The sequence below is a fragment of the Delphinapterus leucas genome, chromosome 1, assembly GCF_059928025.1.
Source record: "Delphinapterus leucas isolate spDelLeu-1000000601 "Yukka" chromosome 1, BTC_Dleu_Yukka2, whole genome shotgun sequence".
Taxonomy (NCBI): Eukaryota; Metazoa; Chordata; class Mammalia; order Artiodactyla; family Monodontidae; genus Delphinapterus; species Delphinapterus leucas.
Genome location: NC_143129.1, coordinates 178,606,004 through 178,627,588, shown reverse-complemented (window position 1 = coordinate 178,627,588; position 21,585 = coordinate 178,606,004). Strand labels below are relative to the sequence as shown.

General features: G+C 56.6%; 1 protein-coding gene across 5 annotated transcripts in view; it reads left to right on the top strand.

Annotated features, from left to right (window-relative positions):
- Positions 1-21,585, top strand: part of PLEKHM2 (pleckstrin homology and RUN domain containing M2) — a 37,420-nt gene that overhangs the window by 14,592 nt on the left and 1,243 nt on the right. Inside the window, exons 2-19 of one of the 5 annotated variants that reach the window (XM_022598381.3) lie at positions 6,742-6,848; positions 7,241-7,350; positions 7,920-8,019; positions 8,574-8,661; positions 9,509-9,695; positions 11,025-11,084; positions 14,122-14,350; positions 15,848-16,693; positions 17,004-17,073; positions 17,221-17,311; positions 17,640-17,704; positions 18,038-18,126; positions 18,681-18,813; positions 19,052-19,242; positions 19,603-19,668; positions 20,403-20,562; positions 20,887-21,057; positions 21,140-21,256. In XM_022598381.3, the coding sequence (XP_022454089.2) occupies positions 6,742-6,848; positions 7,241-7,350; positions 7,920-8,019; positions 8,574-8,661; positions 9,509-9,695; positions 11,025-11,084; positions 14,122-14,350; positions 15,848-16,693; positions 17,004-17,073; positions 17,221-17,311; positions 17,640-17,704; positions 18,038-18,126; positions 18,681-18,813; positions 19,052-19,242; positions 19,603-19,668; positions 20,403-20,562; positions 20,887-21,057; positions 21,140-21,256 (2,880 nt within the window). Of the gene's footprint in view, positions 1-2,839; positions 6,212-6,741; positions 6,849-7,240; positions 7,351-7,919; positions 8,020-8,573; positions 8,662-9,508; positions 9,696-11,024; positions 11,085-14,121; positions 14,351-15,847; positions 16,694-17,003; positions 17,074-17,220; positions 17,312-17,639; positions 17,705-18,037; positions 18,127-18,680; positions 18,814-19,051; positions 19,243-19,602; positions 19,669-20,402; positions 20,563-20,886; positions 21,058-21,139; positions 21,257-21,585 lie in introns of those variants that run through there. The other 4 variants (XM_089900658.1, XM_022598382.3, XM_089900654.1 and 1 more) reach the window with 4 other exon arrangements.

The window sequence follows — 21,585 nt, the reverse complement described above, 5'->3', positions numbered from 1 at the left end:
GGCGGACTCCTCCCAGGCTTTCTTCCCTCTCTCTTCACCCCGATTGCTTTTCATCAAGGTTCCCGGCCCCTCCCTTTATGTGAGAACGTGACCCGATGGACTGATCATTCCCTCCCTCTGCAGACTGTCTTCGTGTAGCTTCTGGAGCACACACTGTCCGGATTGTCCACTGCCTTGCTGCCTGTGCCTTTTCAGTCTAAAGCAGTGATCCTCAGCCCTGGCTGGGCATTAGAATTATCTGGGGAGTGTTACTAAGAAATGCTGGTTCCTGGGCCCCACCTCCAGAGTTTCTGCTCTGGTTGATCTGGAGAGGCGCCTGGGCATTGTTCTTTTCCTCCAGTTCCCCAAGTGGTCCTGTTGTGCAGACTGCGGGAGGACCGCTGGTCTGACACTGGAGCGCCCTGGCTTAGTGCTCAGATGCTCCTCTCTCTGCATTCCCAAGATGATCTCATCCAATTCCACAACTTTAAATACCATCCAAAGGCTGATGGCGCTGACCTCTCTCTGAACTCCAGACCCATTTGTACAACTGTCTCCTTGACATCTCCACTTAGATACCTGATAGATGTTTCAAACTTACCATGGCCGGCGCAGAACTCCACCTGATCTGGAAATGGCACTGCCGTTCAGTTGCTCAGACCAAAAACCTTAGAATCATCCTTGGCAGCTTTCTTTCTCTCCTTCCGCACATCTAATCCATCAGTAAGTCCCTGGGGCACCACCTGCAGAGTAGCTCTTAAATCTAACCCTTTTTTGCTTCCACCGCTACAGCCAGCTCCAAGCCTCCATTATCCATCCGCACTGGTGATAGCCTCCCAGCCAGTCTCTCTGCCTTCACCTTGGCCTTCCAGAGCCCGTATATACACCACACATATGCTAGAGCAGCCTCATAACATACATATTGGATTATATTACCTCCCTGTTTTCAGTAACTTCCAATAACTTCCCATCAAACTGGTAACGAAATGCCAAGTCTTTTACCACAGCCTGTACAGCTGCACATGATGTGGCCCTTGGCTGTTCTCTGAGCTCGTATCACTCACATCCTTGCCACACCAGTCTCCTTCCGGTTGCCCCTGCCCCAGGACCTTTGCACATGCTGTCCTAACTAGAATACTCTTCCTCTAGTTACCTCAGTAGTCATTTCCTCAGTGAGATCTTCTCTGACCCCATATTTATAACAGACCCCTGATCCCTGCTTTGTTTTTTTATAGCATTATTCACCCCTGGCACTATATTATATATTTGCATACGATTTACATTTTACAAGGGCCGGGACTTCTGTATAAGAATAGCAGCCGGTGTATTCCTAGTGGGTGCTCAGTAAATCTTTGTTGAAATATATGAATCTTCAAGGCTCCAGCCTCCTCTTCTGGCCACTGCTGAACTGAGCGTTGGGCGAGAGACATCTCCTGGCCCAGCCTGTGACAGGTGTGCATTCCTTGTCACCTCTGCTTAAGGCTCTAGACCAGAGGTCGGCAAACCTTCTATAAAGGGCTGGATAGTAAATATTTTAGGTTCTGCAGGCCATACAGCCTCTGTCTCATCTACTCAGTTCTGCCATCATAGTGCAAAAGCAGCTGTAGATAATACAAAACAAATGGGTGTGGCTGTGTTTTAATAAAACTTTATTTACAGAAATAGGAGGCAGACCCACTGGCCATAGTTTGCTGACCCCTGCTCTAGACCCCTACTAATTCTGAAATTTTCAGCCTTTCCCCCAAATTTTCATGGGCATAAAGGAAACACTCAAAACCACTTGGCCGTCTGATCAGCAGGATGAATTTCTTCCCAGAAGTGAGGAAAGCTCCTCCTGGAGCAACTGTGGCTGATTTAACCAAACAGTACACGTCCTCACTGCTGGGAAGAGGCCAACGTGGGGCAAAAGGATGGAGAGAGCAGGCAAGCTTTCTTCTTAAAGGAGCCGCACCAGCCTTTCTCCTCCATCCATCTTCCAGGAAGCAGAGCTGCAGAAGACACTGATCTCATGTGCACTGTGGGCTTTTTAGTTCCTGTGACTTAAAAAGGAGGGGAGTGCGTTTCACTTTCTTGGGTTCTCTTACAACATATTAGAACAACAACACTTCATATACGCCATTGACTCGGGGATCTTGAAGCCAGGTTGGATGAGAAGACCTGGCTTTAAAATTTGCCTCTACCACTTACTAGCTCTGTGACCTACTTTATGGGGTTGCTGTGATGATTAAGTTAAGTAGTGTTTGTGAAGTACGTCATCACAGCTGCTAACATTTATGAAGTGTTTCCAAGGCATCGTGCTCTTGGATAAACAGCTAAGGTATTATCTGAACCCTCACACAACCTGTAGGGCTGTAGAGCAGGAAACTGAGTTTAGAGAGGTTAACTTGCCCAAGGCCACACAGTGAGTGAGTGAGTAGCAGAGCCCACACTCAAATCCAAGTTGTAGGGCTTCCCTGGTGGCGCAGTGGTTGTGAGTCCGCCTGCCGATGCAGAGGACACGGGTTCATGCCCCAGTCTGGGAAGATCCCACATGCCGCGGAGCGGCTGGGACCGTGAGCCATGGCCGCTGAGCCTGTGCGTCCGGAGCCTGGGCTCTGCAACGGGAGAGGCCACAACAGTGAGAGGCCCACGTACCGCAAAAAAAAAAAAATCCAAGTTGTCTGCTGCCTTCCTAGTGCACGTAACAAGCATTCAATAAATGATGGCTCTAATTACAGCCAGTGGTAGCTCCACCAGCAAGTATTGTGTGTCACTGAAGAGTAACTTGGAATAAAATTTGTCCATTATCCTCATTTCATTGATTCGCTTGCTCAGGGGCCCTCAAATGAGGCCTCGATGTTTGCTCTCCTCCCACTTTCAGAGCCTGTGACCTTCCTGGTGCCGTGAGTGGCTCCTCGCAGCTGCCTCTCCATGGCGGGGGAAGAAGACTTCAGCTGTGCATCTTTATGTGGTGCCTTCTGACCAGCTCCCGGAGTGTGAGCTCAAGCTGTTGGCAGAGCTCCTGAAACGCTCCCGTCACTGACTCAGAGACAGTCCCTTTCGCCTTCCTGCTCCTCTCAAGAACTGTGCTGGGTTGTCACATTGATTGAAGGTCTCCTTGTTCCCTGAGATAATGGAAAATTTTTATCAACCTGCTGTAAAAGAGTGGTTAAAGAATAGGCTTTGGAACCACCTGCTAATGAGCTGGTGAACAGGATACTGGTTCTTGAGAGCAGAGAACATCACTGAGTCTTCTTTGCCCCTGAACTTACGTTTAGCTAAGTGGTGTGTCGTTGGTGTGGCTAAGAATATGGGTTCACTGTTGCTTCTCTTTATTTATTTATTTGAAGTGTAATTAACTTACAACATTATATTAGTTTCAGGTGTACAACATAGTGATTCGATATTTCTATTCATTATAAAATCACCATGATAAGTCACCATACAAAGTTATTACAGTATTATTGACTATATTCCCCATGCTGTACATCAGGGGTCCCCAACCCCAAGGCCACGGACTGGTACCGGTCCATGGCCTGTTAGGAACCCGGCCACACAGCAGGAGGTGAGTGGCGGGCGGGCGGGCGAGCGAAGCTTCATCTGTATTTACAGCCGCTCCCCATCGCTCGCATTTCCGCCTGAGCTCCACCTGCTGTCAGCATTATGGTGAGTGGTATAATTATTTCATTATATATTACAACATAATAATAATAGAAATAAAGTGCACAATAAACGTAATGCGCTTGAATCATCCCAAAACCATCCCCTCCTCCCACCGTCCGTGGAAAAAATTGTCTTCCAAAAAACAGGCCCCTGGTGCCGAAAAGGTTGGGGACTGCTGCTGTACATTACTTCCCCGTGAATTATTTATTTTATGACTGAAAGTTTGTACCTCTTAGTCCCCTTCACCTATTTTGCCCATCCCTCCACACCTCTCCCCTCTAGCAAACCACCAGTTTGTTCTCTGTAGCTATGAGTCTGTATCTGTTTTGTTATGTTTGTTTGTTTTGTTTTATGGCTGAGTAATATTCCATTGTATATATACCACTTCTTTATCCATTCATCTGTCGATGGACACTGAGGTTTCTTCCATAGCTTGGCTGTTGTAAATAATGCTGCGTGAACCGTCACCGTGGCTTCATTATTCTTAAGAATGTTGCCTAGGGGCTTCCCTGGTGGCGCAGTGGTTAAGAATCCACCTGCCAATGCAGGGGACACAGGTTCGAGCCCTGGTCCGGGAAGATTCCACATGCTGTGGAGCAGCTAAGCCCGTGAGCCACAACTACTGCAGCCCGCGAGCCACAACTACTGCAGCCCACTTGCCTACAACCTGTGCTCCGCAACAGAAGCCACCGCAATGAGAAGCCAGCGCACCGCAACAAAGAGTAGCCCACACACACCGCAACTAGAGAAAGCCCGCACGCAGCAACAAAGACCCAACGCAGCCAATAGACAGATAGATAAAAGAATCTTGGCTAATGCTTACTGAGCACTCGTTGCTTACCAGGATCTGTGCTAAGCCTTTTGCATGCTTTATATCATTTGATCCCCTAAACCAACAGACCTTTCTGCAATAATGGACTGATAATCTATATCTACACTGTCCAGTACAGTAGCCACTAGCCACTGAACATTTGAAATGGGGCTAGTGCAACTAAAGAACTGGATTTTTACTTTTGTTTACTTTTAAATTTAATTAAATCCAAATAGTCACATGTAGCTAGTGGCTGGCTGTATTGGACAGCTCAGCTCTAAACAATCTTTTGAATCCATTTTACAGATGAGAAAAAAATGAGGGTTAGAGGGTTAAGTAATTTGCCAAAGCTACTCAGCTCTGTAGTAGCAGAGCCAGTCTTTGGACCCATGTTTCCTGTCCAGAGCCCTTGCTCTTCACCACCATGTTATACACTCTTTCTATTATACTTTTTGCAGAAATTGTCTCCTGGTTAATTGTCTCCTGGTTACAGACTGTCCCCTAACTCTTAGTACCATGTGTATGTATGCAGCCTCTCCCCTTCAAATGTGAAAGACCTATCCAGAGAAAGCTGGAAAACTTACCAAGTATGTAAAAGAAGACATGCATAAATGGAAAAAAAAAATTCCATGTTCATGGATGGAAAGACTCAGTTTTGCAAAAATACCATTTCTCGGGCTTCCCTGGTGGCGCAGTGGTTGAGAGTCCGCCTGCCGATGCAGGGGACGCGGGTTCGTGCCCCGGTCCGGGAAGATCCCACATGCCACGGAGCAGCTGGGCCCTTGAGCCATGGCCGCTGAGCCTGCGCGTCAAGATCAGTAAAATTTTAAACTCTTCCATGTTTTTCAAGCATGGTGGGTGTGGCTACTTTTATAATCAAGAAAATAAATAAGCCTCTGTTTTCCTTCTTTAATAAGGGAGTTGTACTAGTTCTCTAAAGATCCTTCCAGTTCTAACATCTAAGAATCTCTGATCTCAGATTTACTTGGATTTTGAAATTAAAAAAAAAAAAAAAAAAAAACCTGGCCCCCGACGTCATGGTTCTCAGCACTAAGCCGTGCAGGCATACCTTCGGCCACTGCAGTTTTCGTAGGCTCTTTGCTCTTTCTTTCAGTTCTAGAAACCTCTCCTCCTGGGGCTCTGTTTTGCCTGCCTCTTGGAAGGAGGGGCAGACCCTGCAGGACCGAGGCCTGTCCGGGGCCAGCAGGGCTGCTGGGCTTACTCCAGGCCACAGAGTAAGAGAAGCTATTTTTGTTGTGGGAGCTGCATTGTTGGCTTCTCGCCAAGAGCGCGTGCTTGCGGGTGTGGTCGATGTGTCCTGTCTGCTGCTGCTGTCTCTACCACTGCTTCCAGAGAAAACTTGAGAGCACGTTTCCCCAGAGCCAGGAGCTTAAACCTGAGACGGGTGTACAGGGATGGGTGCTCTATTTTGTGTGTTCTTCCCCTTCTGGCCATTAGAAGGGCAGCAGCAGACCAGAGTGTGGCCCAATGAAGTGGGAAAGACTTTTCTCTCGGCGCTTCGCCTGACAGGGCTCCCTCCTCACTGAGGCTTCAGAGAACTCAGTCCTGATCTGGGCTTTCTTGGCCTTAACAGAGCTGAGCGAGCTGCCCTCGCCTCCATCAGCCTGCTGGGGTTTCCTCAGGCTGCAGCTCATCTCGCCTACTGGCCAAATCTCCTGTTTTCAGTCCAGCCTGGGAACAGTGTCCTTCTTGGTGTGGGGCTTGACCTGAGCCTGGCAAGGTACCTGGATCCATATCCAGCCTGGCCGGCTTCCTCAGGTAAGTCCAGCGTCCCATGTCAGCCTCTGGCAAGAAGGCCGTTGGAGCAGGTGCCCACGTCCATCAGCCCTTAGTTTGTGCAGAGGGACAGCTCCAGGCCGGGCCACTGTGTGATCAACTCCAGGGGCGGGGCAGGGGGATTTACACTGGGCACTGAGTGTTCATTTATATACGTAGCACTGTAGGTAGTGCCCCTGGAGTTGTGTAGCTCGGCGGCCCTGGCTTGAAGCCTGGTACCACCGGAGACCCACATCATAGACCATGAGTTCCTCACCAGCATCGAGCTGTCATCGTGCCAAGCCCTTACTGAGCGCCTCGTGGGGACTGGGCTCTAAGTGTCCTCCTGTACCTGGAACATGCGGTATAGGATAAGCAGTTGGTGTAGGCAGTTTGAGGCCGACTCTCTGCTGGTCAGCACAGATACATCCTTTGACTGGCTTTCTCAGCTACCTTCTTGACTCCGGAACTCCCATGGCCCTCCTCTTTATTACCCGTTTCTAACCTGGGGGAACTTCCTTTCTCCCTTTCAGTTGCAGAGCTACTTTGCTGCATGTGAAGATGAGACCCCTGCCATCCGGAACCACGATAAGGTCCTGCAGCGTCTGTGTGAGCACTTGGACCACGCCCTGCTCTATGGGTAAGGAGGTGGCCTCTGGAGAGGGACTGTACAGAGCAGCAGGGCAGGACCCCGAGCCCGTGAGTAGCCCTCAGAGGGAAGTCCCTAGCCTTGTCTGCCTTTTATTTCTTCTTTCCCTTAGCAGAAAACGATTTGTCTCACTCAGGCGGGCTGCAGACTGTCTGGGGTTATCCCAGTAATCCGTCTCTGAGCGGGCATGAATGACTGGGGAAAGGATTAGCGACAGATGAAATGATGGTGTGAAGGCCTGGTGGCTGCCTGGGGGTCCCGCTGGGAATCCCTTGCTTTCAGCCTTGGGCTTCCTCCTGACACGAAGGCTGGTGAACCAACTGACTGCAGCTTCCCAGGGTGGCCCCGTTTAGGTCATAGCAGCTCCTGTCCTGTTTTCTCAGACTGCAAGACCTCTCATCTGGCTACTGGGTGCTCGTGGTGCATTTCACCCGGAGAGAGGCCATCAGGCAGATCGAGGTGCTGCAGCACGTGGCCACCAACCTGGGACGCAGTGAGTAGTACCGGGTGGACTCGGCGAAGGGACCAGTCCCACCCTCCCTGTGGGCAGCTTGGGGCTCCGGTGTGACCTCAGGGTCCGCCTGGGAGGCCGAGTGCCTTGTGGTGTCCAGTGGCGGAGGCTGGTTAAAATGCCAGCGCCTTCCACGAGGCCTCTCTTCGTCCCGCACGTGACATTTGGCCAGAGCATCGTGGCTGTGAGGAGGGAAAGTGAGATGCTGAAGAGAGCGGGGCTCCTACCAAATCCCAGCCCGAGCACCTAGTGGGGGGGTCTCGCCTCTCTCCCTGAGCCAGGGTCAGTGTCAGCTACAGGATCAGTGAAAAGTCCTTGCACTTCTCAACCCATCTGGAGTTTGCGATCTGCCCCGTTCATGCAAGTTTCCTGGCCAGTTACAGGCTAGGGTCTGACGGGGAAAATCAAGATCTCAGGGTGCGGCGCTCCGTCAGGAGAGAAGGCTGCTGGGGCGCTGGCTCCCCTCCGCCATTCTTGCTGCCCTTCCCGCCCTTGCTGGGCCAAGGAAAGCCAGCACCCCTTAGTGGCTTACTCCTGCCCTTTGTCTGCAGGCCGGGCCTGGCTGTACCTGGCCCTCAACGAGAACTCCCTGGAGAGCTACCTGCGGCTGTTCCAGGAGAACCTGGGTCTCCTGCACAAGTACTACGTCAAGTGAGTGTCCGGAGCGCTGTCTCACACTGCTGCAGGGCGCCCGAGCCCTGTCCCAAAGTCTCCTGTCACACACAGACACCGCGCTGTGGCACCCCGAGGCCTAGCCTGGCGGTGCGTGCTGAGGACACGTCAGCGATGGCCAGAGGGCCAGTGGAGCTTGCCTGTGACGGCCCTGGCCAGGTGTGCTGGTTCCGGCCGGGCTCCTGGGAGCGGTTTGGTGCCTAGTCGGCCCCTGCCCGATCCCCCACCCAGGCCTCAGTCCTGACTGGAGGCTCAGCCTCTGCTGGGGTTGCCGCGGGAACAGGGGATTTAGAGCAGCTGCCGAGAGCTGCTGCGGCCCCGCCCCGTATCTGAAGACACAGGCAGGGCAGTAAAGTGTCCTATGGCCCCAAAGCCAGCCGGAGAGTGCTGGCAGGGGGTGCGTGGAGACCGCATCAAGCTTGGGGTGGAGGGATGTCACATGCCGAACCTCAGCCCAGCTGGCTTGCGGGGGAGGCGGGGCCGCGCTGGTAACCAGACCCAGAACTACCCTCGCCCCTTCCCGTGTCTCGCAGGAATGCCCTGGTCTGCAGCCATGACCACCTGACCCTCTTCCTGACCTTGGTGTCTGGGCTGGAGTTCATCCGGTTCGACCTGGACCTGGTGAGACGCCACGGCTCTCGCTGCTCCTGGGGGCAGAGGGGCAGGCGGGTTGGGCGCGTGGTCCCGCTCAGGGAGCCTGACGGGTGTGACTGAGTCTGAGTGCCGTCCTTTCCGTTCAGGTGAGGGAACAGCTCAGGGTCTGACCAGTGGAACGGTGTGGGGTTGAGGTGATTCTCTCTTGGCCAGAATTCCTGGTTTGGGGGACTCCTTCCTGTCTCTCTGTCCCACATCGGAGAAAAGCCGCATTGCCTGGAGCATTTTAGCACTGGAGTATTCTCCTTCGTGATCAGGACGTGAGTCGTCGTCGAGACGAGGCAGGTTCATCCCTGTGCCTCCCGGGATCCTGCAAGCCTCTCAGCTCCCTGCTTCCCGGCCTCCCTCACGGTCACGGTCATGGTCACGGTCACGCACTGGAGAGGTGCAGGGCGGCCCAGGAGCTGCAGAGGCTCCTCTGCGGTCTTGTCAAGATGCGCGCAGCCGCCCCGTCCTAATTGGGTCACCAGCCTAGGTCCCAGCCCCAGCAACACAGGCCAGAAGAGGAACTTGGCTACTGAAAAGTAGTAGAGACTGGAGCAAATGAGCGACTCTAATATACAAGAGGTCAAGGAGGGTCAGAAGGCCCAGTGGGCACTGTCATCTCTGGGCCCCAAGTCCACAGCCTTACGAACCACAGCCGTTCACAGTCCTCCTTTGAACAGCTTATTTCTGGATTCAGCACCTTCAGGACATAGATTTCCAAAGAAACACCGGCCTGGGAGGGTGTGAAGGCAGATCCTTGGAAGGCCGTGCCTTTGAGCCCACCCAGGCCTCCCGTCACCCAAGCCTGCCTCTCCCCTTCTCTCCCCAGGACGCCCCCTACTTAGACTTGGCCCCCTACATGCCCGACTACTACAAACCCCAGTACCTGCTGGACTTTGAAGACCGCCTCCCCAGCTCGGTCCATGGCTCGGACAGCCTCTCCCTCAACTCCTTCAACTCCGTCACCTCCACCACCCTGGAGTGGGACGACAGTGCCATCGCCCCGTCTAGTGAGGGTGAGTGCCCGGGGCGGGGAGGGGTCCGGCCTCCGTGGCGAAACGGATTTGGAGCCGCGTAAGCCTGGCTGAGGGGAGTCTTTCTTGGCTGGTTCTGGTCCAGTGGTGGAAATTCGGAGTTAAACGGGGCCAGTTGTTTCCCAGATCTTCATTTCCCCAGAGTCCCTGTGGTGGCTCAAAAACTGATACTGGGGGTAAAAAGCCAAAATGAGATCTTACGAATGTTAGACCCTTTTCCAGAAACCTGTAGCCATATGCCCAGGGCCGTTCTCTGAGGTCGGGGGGATTAGCAGGGCAGCCTGGAAACTCTTCCTGACATTCCAGGGGTGAGTGCCACCCACTTCGGGGGAGTTCATCCTACCCTCGGTTTTAGGTGGAAAGAGTCTATAAGCAACCCCCAGAAGGAGGAGGGAGGACCCGATGGGTCTAAAGTTTGGAGGAAGACTCGCCCCCCTTTCCCATGGGTCCATCGATTTCCGAGTCCCTCCCATACCTGCCAGCATGTTGGAGGTGTTTACACTCATCACACTCATGCCATCAAAGACTGAAAACGTCCTCACGCCTGTAGGTCATTTGTTATCTTGGTCCAACAACTGGTTGGAACAGCCTGATTTCTTCCAAACCTTCGGCCTCCGTGTTCATCTAATAAAACTGGCTGTTTTCCCACCCTCGCCCCCTGTGGGAAACCAGAGCTCTTCGTTTATGGCACCCCACCCCACCTCCAGGGAAGGGGCTCCAAGCACAAGTTCAGCCCCAGGGACTCCCTAGAATTGCATTAACATTGAGACCTTGACCTTCTTCTTTCTTTATTTCTGCCTGTGCTGTGGCGCTGTGTCCCAGGGAGGGACATAGACTCGCTGTTAGCAAGGCCTGTGTTGCTCGTTGTAGAAGCAGGAGATGGCAGCTCAGTCTCCTTGGGTTGGGCTCGGGGGCTTTCTCCAGAAGCCGGAGGGACAGGCCTCAAGGGAGCTGCCAGATTGCCCAGGGAAAGAAGTGTCCCCTTGAGCCCACCTCATCTCAGCTGCTGGGGGTGGAGGGAAGGAAAGCAGGGACAGGAAAGGAGGTTAGGTACAGGGGAGCCGTGTCCTTCTGGGGTTGGAACTGATTGCCCCCAGGTCTTTCTAGCTGGTCAGAGGCTACTGGGCCAGTACCGGAGCCGAGAAGGAGCTGGGGTCCTCAAAGTTCCCCTGATGTTGTCAGATAAAATGTAGAATGTTTAATTTTTCCTCTCTTGTTTTCTCCCAATGTCTCCCACCCTGTTGCCCCCACCCTCCCTGCCCTTCCACTGCCTGTGTTTCTAATCTTCAGTTTTGTCCCTCATTTTTATAGATTATGATTTTGGAGATGTGTTTCCAGCAGTGCCGTCTGTACCCAGCACAGACTGGGAAGGTGGGATAGAGTCCGCTGTTACCCTCTTTTCCTGTTTTGCAACGTTTCCATACCAAGCTTGCTGCATGATTCAAAATCAGCTCATTATTTATAATAATGTCAATGATCATAATAAAGCCAAGTTTGGTGCTCTGGTAGATGGAATTCTGCAGTAGGAGAACTTGATCTTGAGTCCTAGGCCAACCCCTTCTCCCAGTGCAGGACTCCTGCCTTTATGCAGTGGCCTTGTGGAGTCACTAAGTGTCTGCGTTTCGGGGACACACGGATCACCCTTCCTGATTCCAGTGCCAGTCGATGCACCAGATGTGTGCAGGGAAACACTGCATTTGCACATGTGGGTTGTAGGCTCCTGTTTAGGTCGGATGCGCTCCTGTATCAGAAGCATCAGGAAGCAAAGGCAGAGGGGCTCGATTCTGTTCTTAATGGCTTCCTCTCGGGTGTTTTTGAAAGAGATTGAGGTCCAAATGAGGGAAATTGCCCTGGCATGACTGAAACTCCCTCTAGGGAGATTCTCTTTGAAGTTTTAAGGCCGACTAAAATAAAATCTGTCAACCCTCCCACCCTGTCCACTAGGTGGCAGCAATGCTTGGGCATTTTTCTGCTGGTGACGCCACTTCTGGGCTTGAGAACAGTCATGAGCTATTCCCAGGATTCCTGGGATCATTCCAAGCAGAGGGCATGTTTCTGAGAAGGTTAATCCTTCCTCCTTAAAGCTGAGGCCATAACCAGACCCGCCTTACTAAACAGCCTCTTGCCCTGTGGGCCACTTCCACCCAGGATGGGGGCAGGGGGGCAGCCTCTGGAGGAGGAGGTGCCGACTGGTCACCCAGAGCCGCGGGATGGTGGTTCTCCCTGCTGCTCGGAGCTGAGCCCCGTGTTGTTAGAGCCGTCATCTGATAGATGATCTTCTCCCAAGTAACGCAAGTGTGCAATAGCTTAAGTTAGAGGGAAGATATCGCATTGGGAAAAATAAATGATGTCATCTGGCCAACAGAGTACCATGGAAGAGTCCCCCGTTTTAAGTTAAGATTAGCTTGAAATCCAGAATTCCATCATAACAACATCATTTATCCTTTCAGCCTCTCTTCTCGCAGCGCACATGCTGGGCATTGATTCCGCCCCCCTCCCCCCTAACAACTAACCCCCTCCTGACCCAGCTACCTGCTGCCTGTTGCAGTCACTTGACAAGCAGGGCCTGACCCTCGTCTGCAGCCCTCCAGAGCTCCCTGTGGCCTGAGAACTAACAGCCCAGTCACACTGCTTGCTCGGGCCGGGCCAGGCTCCAGGGCGGGCTGAGATTGTCCCAGCAGCCATCTCCTGCTTTCCTGAGTTCCTAGAGCACTGAAGAATCCCTGAGCCGGTTCTGGAAGCTTACTTGGGGAGGCTTTGTCTTCTCCTCAGACCTGGAGGAGAGCAGGGTTTGGAGGGCAGCTCTGGGCCCTGGGGTGGGGATTGGGGAGGCCTTTCCATGGTCCTTGGCTCATTTACATAACTGAGGGGTAGGGACTTCCCTGGCGGTCCAGTTGGTTAAGACTCTGCGCTCCCACTGCAGGGGGCACGGCACAGGTTTGATCCCTGGTCGGGGAACTAAGATCCCACATGCTGCTGTGCAGCACAGCCAGAAAAAAAACAGAACTGGTGGGTATCCCAGCCTTGACCCCCACCATGTCCGATGATCTGCTTGCCCACCTCTCGGGACCCCCTCCCCAAGGGGGATGTAACCGCACAGCTCGGGCTGCACTAGGAACGCGTGGGCTTGGCAGGAGGCTTCTTTCACGCTGAAGGGCAGGCCTTTCTGCGTCTGAGAACCAGGGTTCTGGCTGGGGTCCCTGGACATCTGAAGACAGTCTCATATTTCACTAGTGTCTTTCTGGCAGAGCTGGGAGTTGCTTTTTGCCCCCTCATTTGTCCTTATATTAAAAGACAGTGTACTTTTGATGATGTGCTGCGTCAGCAGACAGCTGCCCAGTGGTTTCCAAGATCCCCTAAGCAGGTTGGCCCTTCCAGATGAGGCTGAGGGTGGGAAGCATGTTTGCCACGTCTCCTCTGGCAGATAAAGGCCAGCAAGATGTGTGCGAGCTGCAGCTGGAGCGTGAACATCCTGTGTGCTTTGCCGTTAACTGTCACCCAGGTTATTCTGCCAGCATGGGCGGCCTCCCATCTGCCACTGGATAAACACCCTGACACTCCCTCCCCTCTGTGTCCCGTTCCAGTGACCTGGGATGGACGGTTGGAGGTGAGGGCAGCCGTTAAACCAGCTCCTCTCTAGAGGGGCTGCGTCATCTCCCAGGGGGGAGCCCTGGGAGAGAGTGTGCCCAGAGAGGACCAGTAGGCAGGCTGAGGTTTGGATGAAATGGAGTCCTCAGCACCCGCCTTAAAGGGGTGCCCGGTGGGATATCGAAGGAGAAGGGCCCACAAGGCATCTGTGGCGGCGAGGGGCAGCCACTCTGCGCACCTTTCTTCTTCTGCCCTGGGTCCTCCTTCCTGCCCCTCCCCCTCGCTCTTCACCCTTGGACCCTATCCTGGCCTTGCAGCCTCTGTACCCCTCATTTTCTCTGATCCTGGCTCTCTTCTCTCTTCCTTTGTTCCTTTGTATCTGCCACTGTGGGGGACCCTTCAGAGGGCTTTGGGTATCTCAGTCTGGTTGGGGGTGTCTGGCGCTAAAGGAGGCTCTAAGGTTAAACTGAGAGGTGTGCAGCCCATCTTTTGAGGCATCAGGGTCATCATCCCCAAGGGGCTTAAGCCTGGAGGCTGCTTAACCTTGGAGCTCTTAACTCAAACTTGGCCACATTGTTGTGAGCTCTCGGGGAGGGGGGGGGGCCCAGTGGTGGTGGTGATGGCATTCCTCCAAGTTGCTCTTAAAGCACAAATCCCGTGTCCTGTTGGCCTGGGGCTTCTACTCCTGAAACAAGGCCACCCCGATCAGATTTCCCTGAAAAGAACTCACCTGCCTCCCTCTTGAGATAAGGCATGCTTTGGGGGCCTGTGGTCCCCAGCTGGTGTCTGACGGGCTGTCTCGTGTTTCCTGTTCTCCCAGATGGAGACCTCACAGACACTGTCAGTGGCCCCCGCTCTACTGCCTCGGACCCGGCCAGCAGCAAGGCTTCCACCAAGAGTCCCACCCAGCGCCACAACCCCTTCAATGAGGATCAGGCAGAGACCGTGTCCTCCTCCGACACCACCCCCGTGCACACCGCCTCTCAGGAGAAGGGGGAGCCCCATACCCCAGACTTGCCAGACGCCTGCACAGAGCTCGAGGTCATCAGGTCAGTGGGGAGGGGCCTCGAGAAGCTGGGTGAGTGTCCTGGTGTCCATCCCGTCCACTCCTAGCATCACTTTTTAGTCCACGCAGACTAGGACCTTCTCCCCGCCGGAGGGCATTTGGGCATCTTCCCAGAGACTAGGTACCTCACCCATGCTCAGTAGTTCTTTGATCAAGAGGAAACAGAGGGCCCGAGCCTGGAAGATGGGTGACACAGGCATCAACATGGCCGGCCTCTGGGGCCGTGCCCAGACTGCTGGGGCATTTGTCTGGTCCATCCAGAAAGCACCTTCAGCCTGGACTTCATTCCAAGGGAGTTCTTGGACATTAGAGCACAATTTCTGAGATTCGTACTAATTCTAGTTCAGCATGGCTCGCTGCAAGAAGAGCATCTTCATCGTACTGCTGGGGACGTAACAGGGAAGGAGGAAGTGGGTGGCAGGTTGGGAAACTCTTGGCCCAGAGCCTCCTCGGCTCCCTGACCTCCCTGTCTCCTGCTCTGGAGTCTCTCCACCCTGGATAAGAAGATGTGCACGTCAGACCTCCCAGAGGCTTGCCGGCCCAGGGTGGGGGAATTGCTTCCCAGTGACTGGAGCCAGGAGTCCAGCTCCCACAGGCTGGTTGGAGTCCAGAGCAGCTTGAGTGGTTCAGACCCAGGGTTGCTTAGCCAGGCCCGCTTCAGCCAACTCGGAACCAAGGAGTTTGAGCTCAGAAGGCTTTGATTCTTTTGAATTATCCTAATGACCCCGCACGGAAAGAAGGGTCAGCTCAGGGTCGGCTGCCCACATCCTAGGGGGAGGCTGAGTAGAGGGGGGCCACTGGTCTGACCAGCCATGGCCTGTTTTTGTTCCCTAGAGCACAGCTAGCCCAGTGGTGCTATCAGCTAGAACTCACAGGACCCGCTCGGGGCTTCCTCTGGCCGCCGCCATCTGTGCCTCCCTCGTGCTGGCCCTGCCTCTGCCGGCAGTGGGAAGTACTTGGGGCCTGAGCTGCTGTCGGCCCCCGGCCTCCCGCCTAGTGCTGCCTGGGACCGCTGAAGCTCTGGCTGTGCTCTCAGAGGTCCCTCGCCCAGGATCACCTCTTTTGAAAGACATTGTTTTTTAAATGATTTTTTTTTTTTTTTTTTTTTGGCTGCATTGGGTCTTCGTTGCTGCACGCGGGCTTTCTCTAGTTGCGGCAAGCGGGGGCTGCTCTTCGTTGCGGTGCACCGGCTTCTCATTACGGTGGCTTCTCTTGTTGCGGAGCACGGGCTCTAGGCCCATGGGCTTCAGTAGTTGCAGAACACGGGCTCAGTAGTTGTGGCTCGTGGGCTTAGTTGCTCCGCAGCATGTGGGATCTTCCCAGACCAGGGCTCGAACCCATGTCGCCTGCACTGGCAGGCGGATTCTTAACCACTGAGCCACCAAGGAAGTCCCAGATCACCTCTTTGGACCCAAACCATCTCGTTGCCCTCAGTACTGGGGTGCTCAGATTCAAACCTCTCCCCATCACTACCATCCAGGGTCACCAAGAAGAAGAAAATTGGCAAGAAGAAGAAGCCCAGATCGGATGAGGAAGCAAGTCCACTCCACCCGGCCTCTACGCAGCACACGTGTGCCAGGCGGGGCAGTGGTGACACCCTCGTCAGCAGCCCAGGCCCCGGGCGGGTCTCCCCAGACAAGACCCTTGCCTCCGCCGGGGAGGAGACGGAGGGGCCCAGCAGCACAGCCGAGGGCAGCGAGCGCTCAGAGCCCGGCCAGGTGGGCCTGCTTATCCCCGAGATGAAGGACACCTCCATGGAGTGCTTGGGGCAGCCCCTGAGTAAGGTCATTGATCAGCTCAACGGGCAGCTGGACCCCAGCACCTGGTGCTCCCACGTCGAGCCCCCCAACCAGTCCTTTCGGACTGGCTCTCCCGGGGACGCCCCGGAGAGGCCGCCATTTTGCGACTTTAGTGAGGGGCTTCCAGCCCCAATGGACTTCTACCGCTTTACCGTCGAGAGTCCAAGTACTGTTGCATCAGGTGGCGGCCACCATGACCCTGCAGGGCCTGGCCAACCGCTGCATGTTCCTGGTAGCCCTGCGGCTGCTGGCCAAGAAGAAGAGGGAGGAGGACGAGGGCCGGGACAGGCGCCTCGGCCCCTAGAGGACACCCCGGGGGAGACGCAGGAGCCAGAGGCCCAGGAGCTGGAGACCCGGTTGCCCCTGGTCGGCGAGGGACCTGTGCCTGAGCAGGAGCCTGGGACCCAGGAAACTCTTTGCCAACTCAAGCGAGACCAGCCCAGCCCTTGTCTGAGCAGCGCCGAGGACTCTGGGGTGGATGAGGGGCAGGGGAGCCCTTCTGAGATGAGCCACTCGGCAGAGTTCAGGTGAGCCCGTCTGTCTGTGCCGCTTGCCTGAGACGCCCCTGTCGTCGATCAGGGCACGTTGGGCATCTGCCCTCCAAATACACCAAGCACGACTCCCGGAAGACCTAGCCTGGGCTGGGAGGTAGGAGGGGGGTGCGGTCCTCCCCTCCCTCACTTTGGCTCCTGGTGGGGGGCGGAGCCGCTGCCAACATGAGACCTCGGGGTGCCTGCCTCGGCCCCGTGCATGTGTGTCGCCCGTGTGCACCGGTGTGGCCCCTCGCGGCCCTGCCCGGCCTGACACCGCGCCCTCCTGCGCTCGCCCCTCCCACAGGGTAGACAACAATCACTTACTCCTGCTCATGATCCACGTGTTCCGAGAAAACGAAGAGCAGCTCTTCAGAGTAAGTCCCGGGATCTCAAGAAGGAGCGAGAGCCAGCGCAGCAAGGGCGAGGCCGGATGGGCCGCCGCTTCCGCTCCGAAGGGGAAGCGGGCTGTCTGGGGCAGGGCGGGCGCCGCAGTGCCTGACCCCTTTGCTTCGGCCCCTCAGATGATCCGGATGAGCACGGGGCACATGGAGGGCAACCTGCAGCTGCTGTACGTGCTGCTCACAGACTGCTATGTCTACCTGCTCCGGAAAGGTGCCTGCCGCCCCCAGGCTAGGCCAGGGCAGCTGCCGAGGGCGCGTGGAGGATGAGACTGACTGCCGCCCTCATTCCCTTCCCCCCGCCCTGAGTGTCTCTGTGCTGCCTGGCACGTGGTGATGAAACGGGTTGGCAGCAGTCCCAGCTGCCCCAGCACATGAGCCTGGGGCCCCCCTCCATGAGCACCCCATGTCGTTCTCCTACCTCGCCACTTCAGATCGCAGGGCAAGGACAGGTCCTCATGGAGAAAAGGTCTTAGAAAATGGGGCAGGGGGAGGACAGAGAGGCCACTGAGGGTAATAGACATTGGCGTCTCCTCCCTCAGGGGCCACAGAGAAGCCATACCTGGTGGAAGAGGCTGTTTCTTACAATGAACTTGACTATGTGTCGGTGAGTACAGGCTCCGTGACTGGTGTGTGCCATAGGGCAGGGCTCCTCGGGCCGCCCCGCCTCAGACCTGCAGAGCAAGGCTGACCCCTGCCTCAGCCCCGGGGGTGGGTGCCAGCTCTTATCTCTGAGCAGCTTCTGTACCTGAGCCTGGGATAAGAAGCAGGCTTGAGGGTACCTCTTCCTCCGCTGTGCATCTGACCATCCCTGCCCGCCTTGTGGTGACCTCAGAGTGCGCTGCCTCCCTCCCCAGCCCGCCCTCAATCTGGCCCCGGCTGCCCCTTCTGGCAGCTGCGGCCGAGCCCCGTGTGCATGTGAGGGTGTGGTTTCTGGCAGGTGGGCCTCGACCAGCAGACAGTGAAGCTGGTGTGCACCAACCGCAGGAAGCAGTTTCTGCTGGACACGGCAGACGTGGCCCTGGCCGAGTGAGTGACACGCCCCCTTCTGCAGGCCTGGAGAATCAGCCTCTGCCACTGGCCTGGCCACACCCTTGGGGCTGGAGGGTGGCAAGTGGGGTGCGAAGGGCAGAGAAGCAGGGAGGTGACGGGCACACTGACCGACGGGCGCCCTCAGACCCTGAGTGGCCCACAGAGAGGAAGGGGGCCGGCAGGAGTGATCCCCACAGCAGAGAAAGCGCAAGCCCGGCTGCGGGGCCTTGGGGCCACACGTGCCCCCTGTGCTTCCATACGGAAACTGTCCTGAGATCAGGTCTTTGTACAAGTCCTGCTGCTTCCCTTGAGGTCACAACCCAAGACCCCTCGGCCGCTGGGAAGGGTTAGGCCTTTCCCGGCCGTGGTTTGATGATCATGGACTGCTGCCGCATCACTGCCCCACCCGCCACCCGGAGCTGTGGTTCCAGCCAGGTCCTCCCCGCAAGATCCTGTGACCCCTTCAGGCCGGAAGTCCCCAGGACTGTGCCATGTCCCTTTGAGGGGTGGGGGCCTCAGGCCTCTGACAGCAAACCCCACTCCGCGTACAGGTTCTTCTTGGCTTCTTTGAAGTCAGCCATGATCAAGGGCTGTCGGGAACCACCCTACCCCAGCGTCCTGACTGATGCCACCATGGAGAAGCTGGCACTGGCCAAATTTGTGGCCCAGGAATCTAAGTGTGAGGTAAGCACCTGGGGAGGAGGGGGTGTCGTCCCCGAGATGACAGCCCTGGTATTAGGGTCAAGAGGTGCAAATAGGTGCAAATAACTGTCTTTAGCGTTTCTCCATCACCCACCTGGGAGGGGCTCTCCCTCCCGGCCTGTCCCCCTCCCCACTTGGGGTGTGTCCTGACCCCGCCAGCCAGCGGCCACTCCTGCTTCTGGCCCAGACCTCACCGCTCTGTCCCCTGCCCCCTCCCCAGGCGACCACTGTTACTGTGTGCTTCTACGGGCTTGTGCACTGGCAGGACCCCCAGGATGAGTCCCTGGGCCGCATCCCCTGCCACTGCTCACCCCCTGAGGGTGCCGTCACCAAAGAAGGCATGCTGCATTACAAGGCGGGCACCTCCTACCTGGGCAAGGAACACTGGAAGACGTGCTTCGTGGTGCTCAGGTGGGAGCCCCCGCAGCTCTGGCCCAGAGGTTGGGATGGGGGACAGCGCCCTCCCCGTCAAGGGCTTTGGAGCAGATATCCCCTGGGATCCCAGATCTTCTCTGTAGAGCCAGCCATCTGGGGCCCAGGGAAGCCCAGAAGGCCCCAGGTGAAGACCGGGGCTGTCCCCAGGGCTGGGGGCACATGCTCCCTGCTGTGCCTCTGCAGTTCTTCCTCCACCCTCCCTGCCGTAGAAGGCAGGCCCCGGGCTCCTTGGCCTCTGGGGTTCAGGCCCCAGCTTGTGGGGATCCCTGGGATCTGTTCCACCTGGCCCCCAGTTCCTGGGACAGGCCTCACCCCTGCCACGTTGTGCCCCTGCAGCAACGGGATCCTCTACCAGTATCCCGACCGCACTGATGTCACCCCCCTGCTCTCAGTGAACATGGGGTGAGTGTCCTGGGCAATGGGAGGTGCCGGGCAGGTGTCGGGGCCTGTGTCGCTGCCTGAAGGTCAAGGCTCCGGCTGGGCCTGAGCCTCGGGGCTCCCATCCTCCCTGTCTTGAACTGGCTCTCCCTCCTGTCAGTTCAGCACCCCCCTCGGCCCCACCCCCATTTAGTGCCCTGGGGTCTGCTGAGCTCTGGGTGAACAGGGAGAGGGTGGGGAAGCAAGAGGAGCTTCCTGCCCGGAAAGGATCCCAGCAGGTAGGGGAGGCGTCCCCCGATCTGATAGGGGAGGCAGTCCTTTCCCTGGGAAGTGCTTGACCTGATGGGGAGGATGGACACACACACACACACACACACACACGCACGCACACACGCACGCACACACGCACACATGTGCGCGCTTGGAGGAAACATCCGGCCCGTAAGGGGAACAGGAATGAATGTGCACTGATTCTGAGGGCGGGAGCCAGGAGCTGATTCTCAGCCCCTCACCTGGCCCTGCTCAGGTATCTAGATGAACCTTGGTGATTGTGGATAAAAGGTGTTACACAGAAAAGGGGCAGGGCTGCCCAGCAGCTTTGCGCCTCTCCTTCGAGCCGGCGGGCTCTGGCCCACCTTCTGGTGTCCTCCAGCCCTCGGGACTCCGGGGCAGGCCAACCCCAGGGGCTCCGCCCGTGCCCCTTGCCCCCCTGCCCCCTTGCTCCCTTGCTCCCATTTCACCCTCCACCTCTGGCCCAGGGGGGAGCAGTGCGGTGGCTGTCGGAGATCCAGCACCACGGACCGGCCCCACGCCTTCCAGGTCATCCTCGCCGACCGGCCCTGCCTGGAGCTGAGCGCCGGCAGCGAGGCTGAGATGGCTGACTGGATGCAGCACCTCTGCCAGGCCGTGTCCAAAGGGGTGAGGGCCTCCTGCCCCACCGCTCACCACCTCCCAACCCCACCCCGGGTCCCCAGGGTCCCTTCCCCAAGCCCATGCGAGTCATGCAGCGGCCTCTGAGGACCAAGACGGGACTTGCAGGGGCCAGCCCAGGAGTGAACCCTGGAGGTTAGGGCCGCCTGTGGCCTGACATTCCCACCATCACCCCTGTCGGCCCCTGTACTCCTGGCCTCTGGAGGGAGGGGCAGAGGGGCTGGCAGGCCCCTGACGCGGGGAGCCCTGGTGCAGACCAGCCCTGGAGAGCTCCAGCTTGCCTCTCCCCTCCGCTCTGCTGGCGCCCTTCAGGTCATCCCCCAGGGGGTAACTCCCATCCCCTGCTGCCTGGTGGTCACGGATGGCCGCCTCTTCACGTGCCACGAGGACTGCCAGACCAGCTTCTTCCGCTCCCTGGGCACCGCCCAGCTGGCCGACATCAGCACCGTCTCCACTGAACCGGGCAAGGAGTACTGTGTCTTGGTGAGCCGGGTGGGGGGCGATGGAGGCAGGCCCTGCCGGAGGAGCGCTGTGTCTGCTCACCTGGGGCCCCCGCTCTCCCCAGGAGTTTTCCCAGGACAGCCAGCAGCCCCTCCCACCCTGGGTCATTTACCTGAGCTGCACATCTGAACTGGACCGATTCCTGTCTGCACTGAACTCCGGGTGGAAAACCATCTACCAGGTACCCAGCTGCCCAGGCCCCTGCGGAGTGGAGCCATTCCCTAGGGAAAGGAGCCCCTGCACGGCACAGACCGAGGCAGGAGTTGGAGGCCTGGGGCAGCACCATACTAGGAGCTCTGGGATGGACATGAACGTGTAAAACCAAAGGGGCAAGACCCTGCCTCCCAGTGAGTGTGAGACTAAAGCTAAGCATAGAGCCCGGGAAACGCCGTTCCTGCCCTTCTCAGTTCCCATGAAAAAGCCGGCATTAACTGCTTACGGTGGGGCTAGAGCTGCGCCCGGATGATGGGGGCACGGAGCTCAGCACCGTGCTGAGAGGGCCTCATCGAA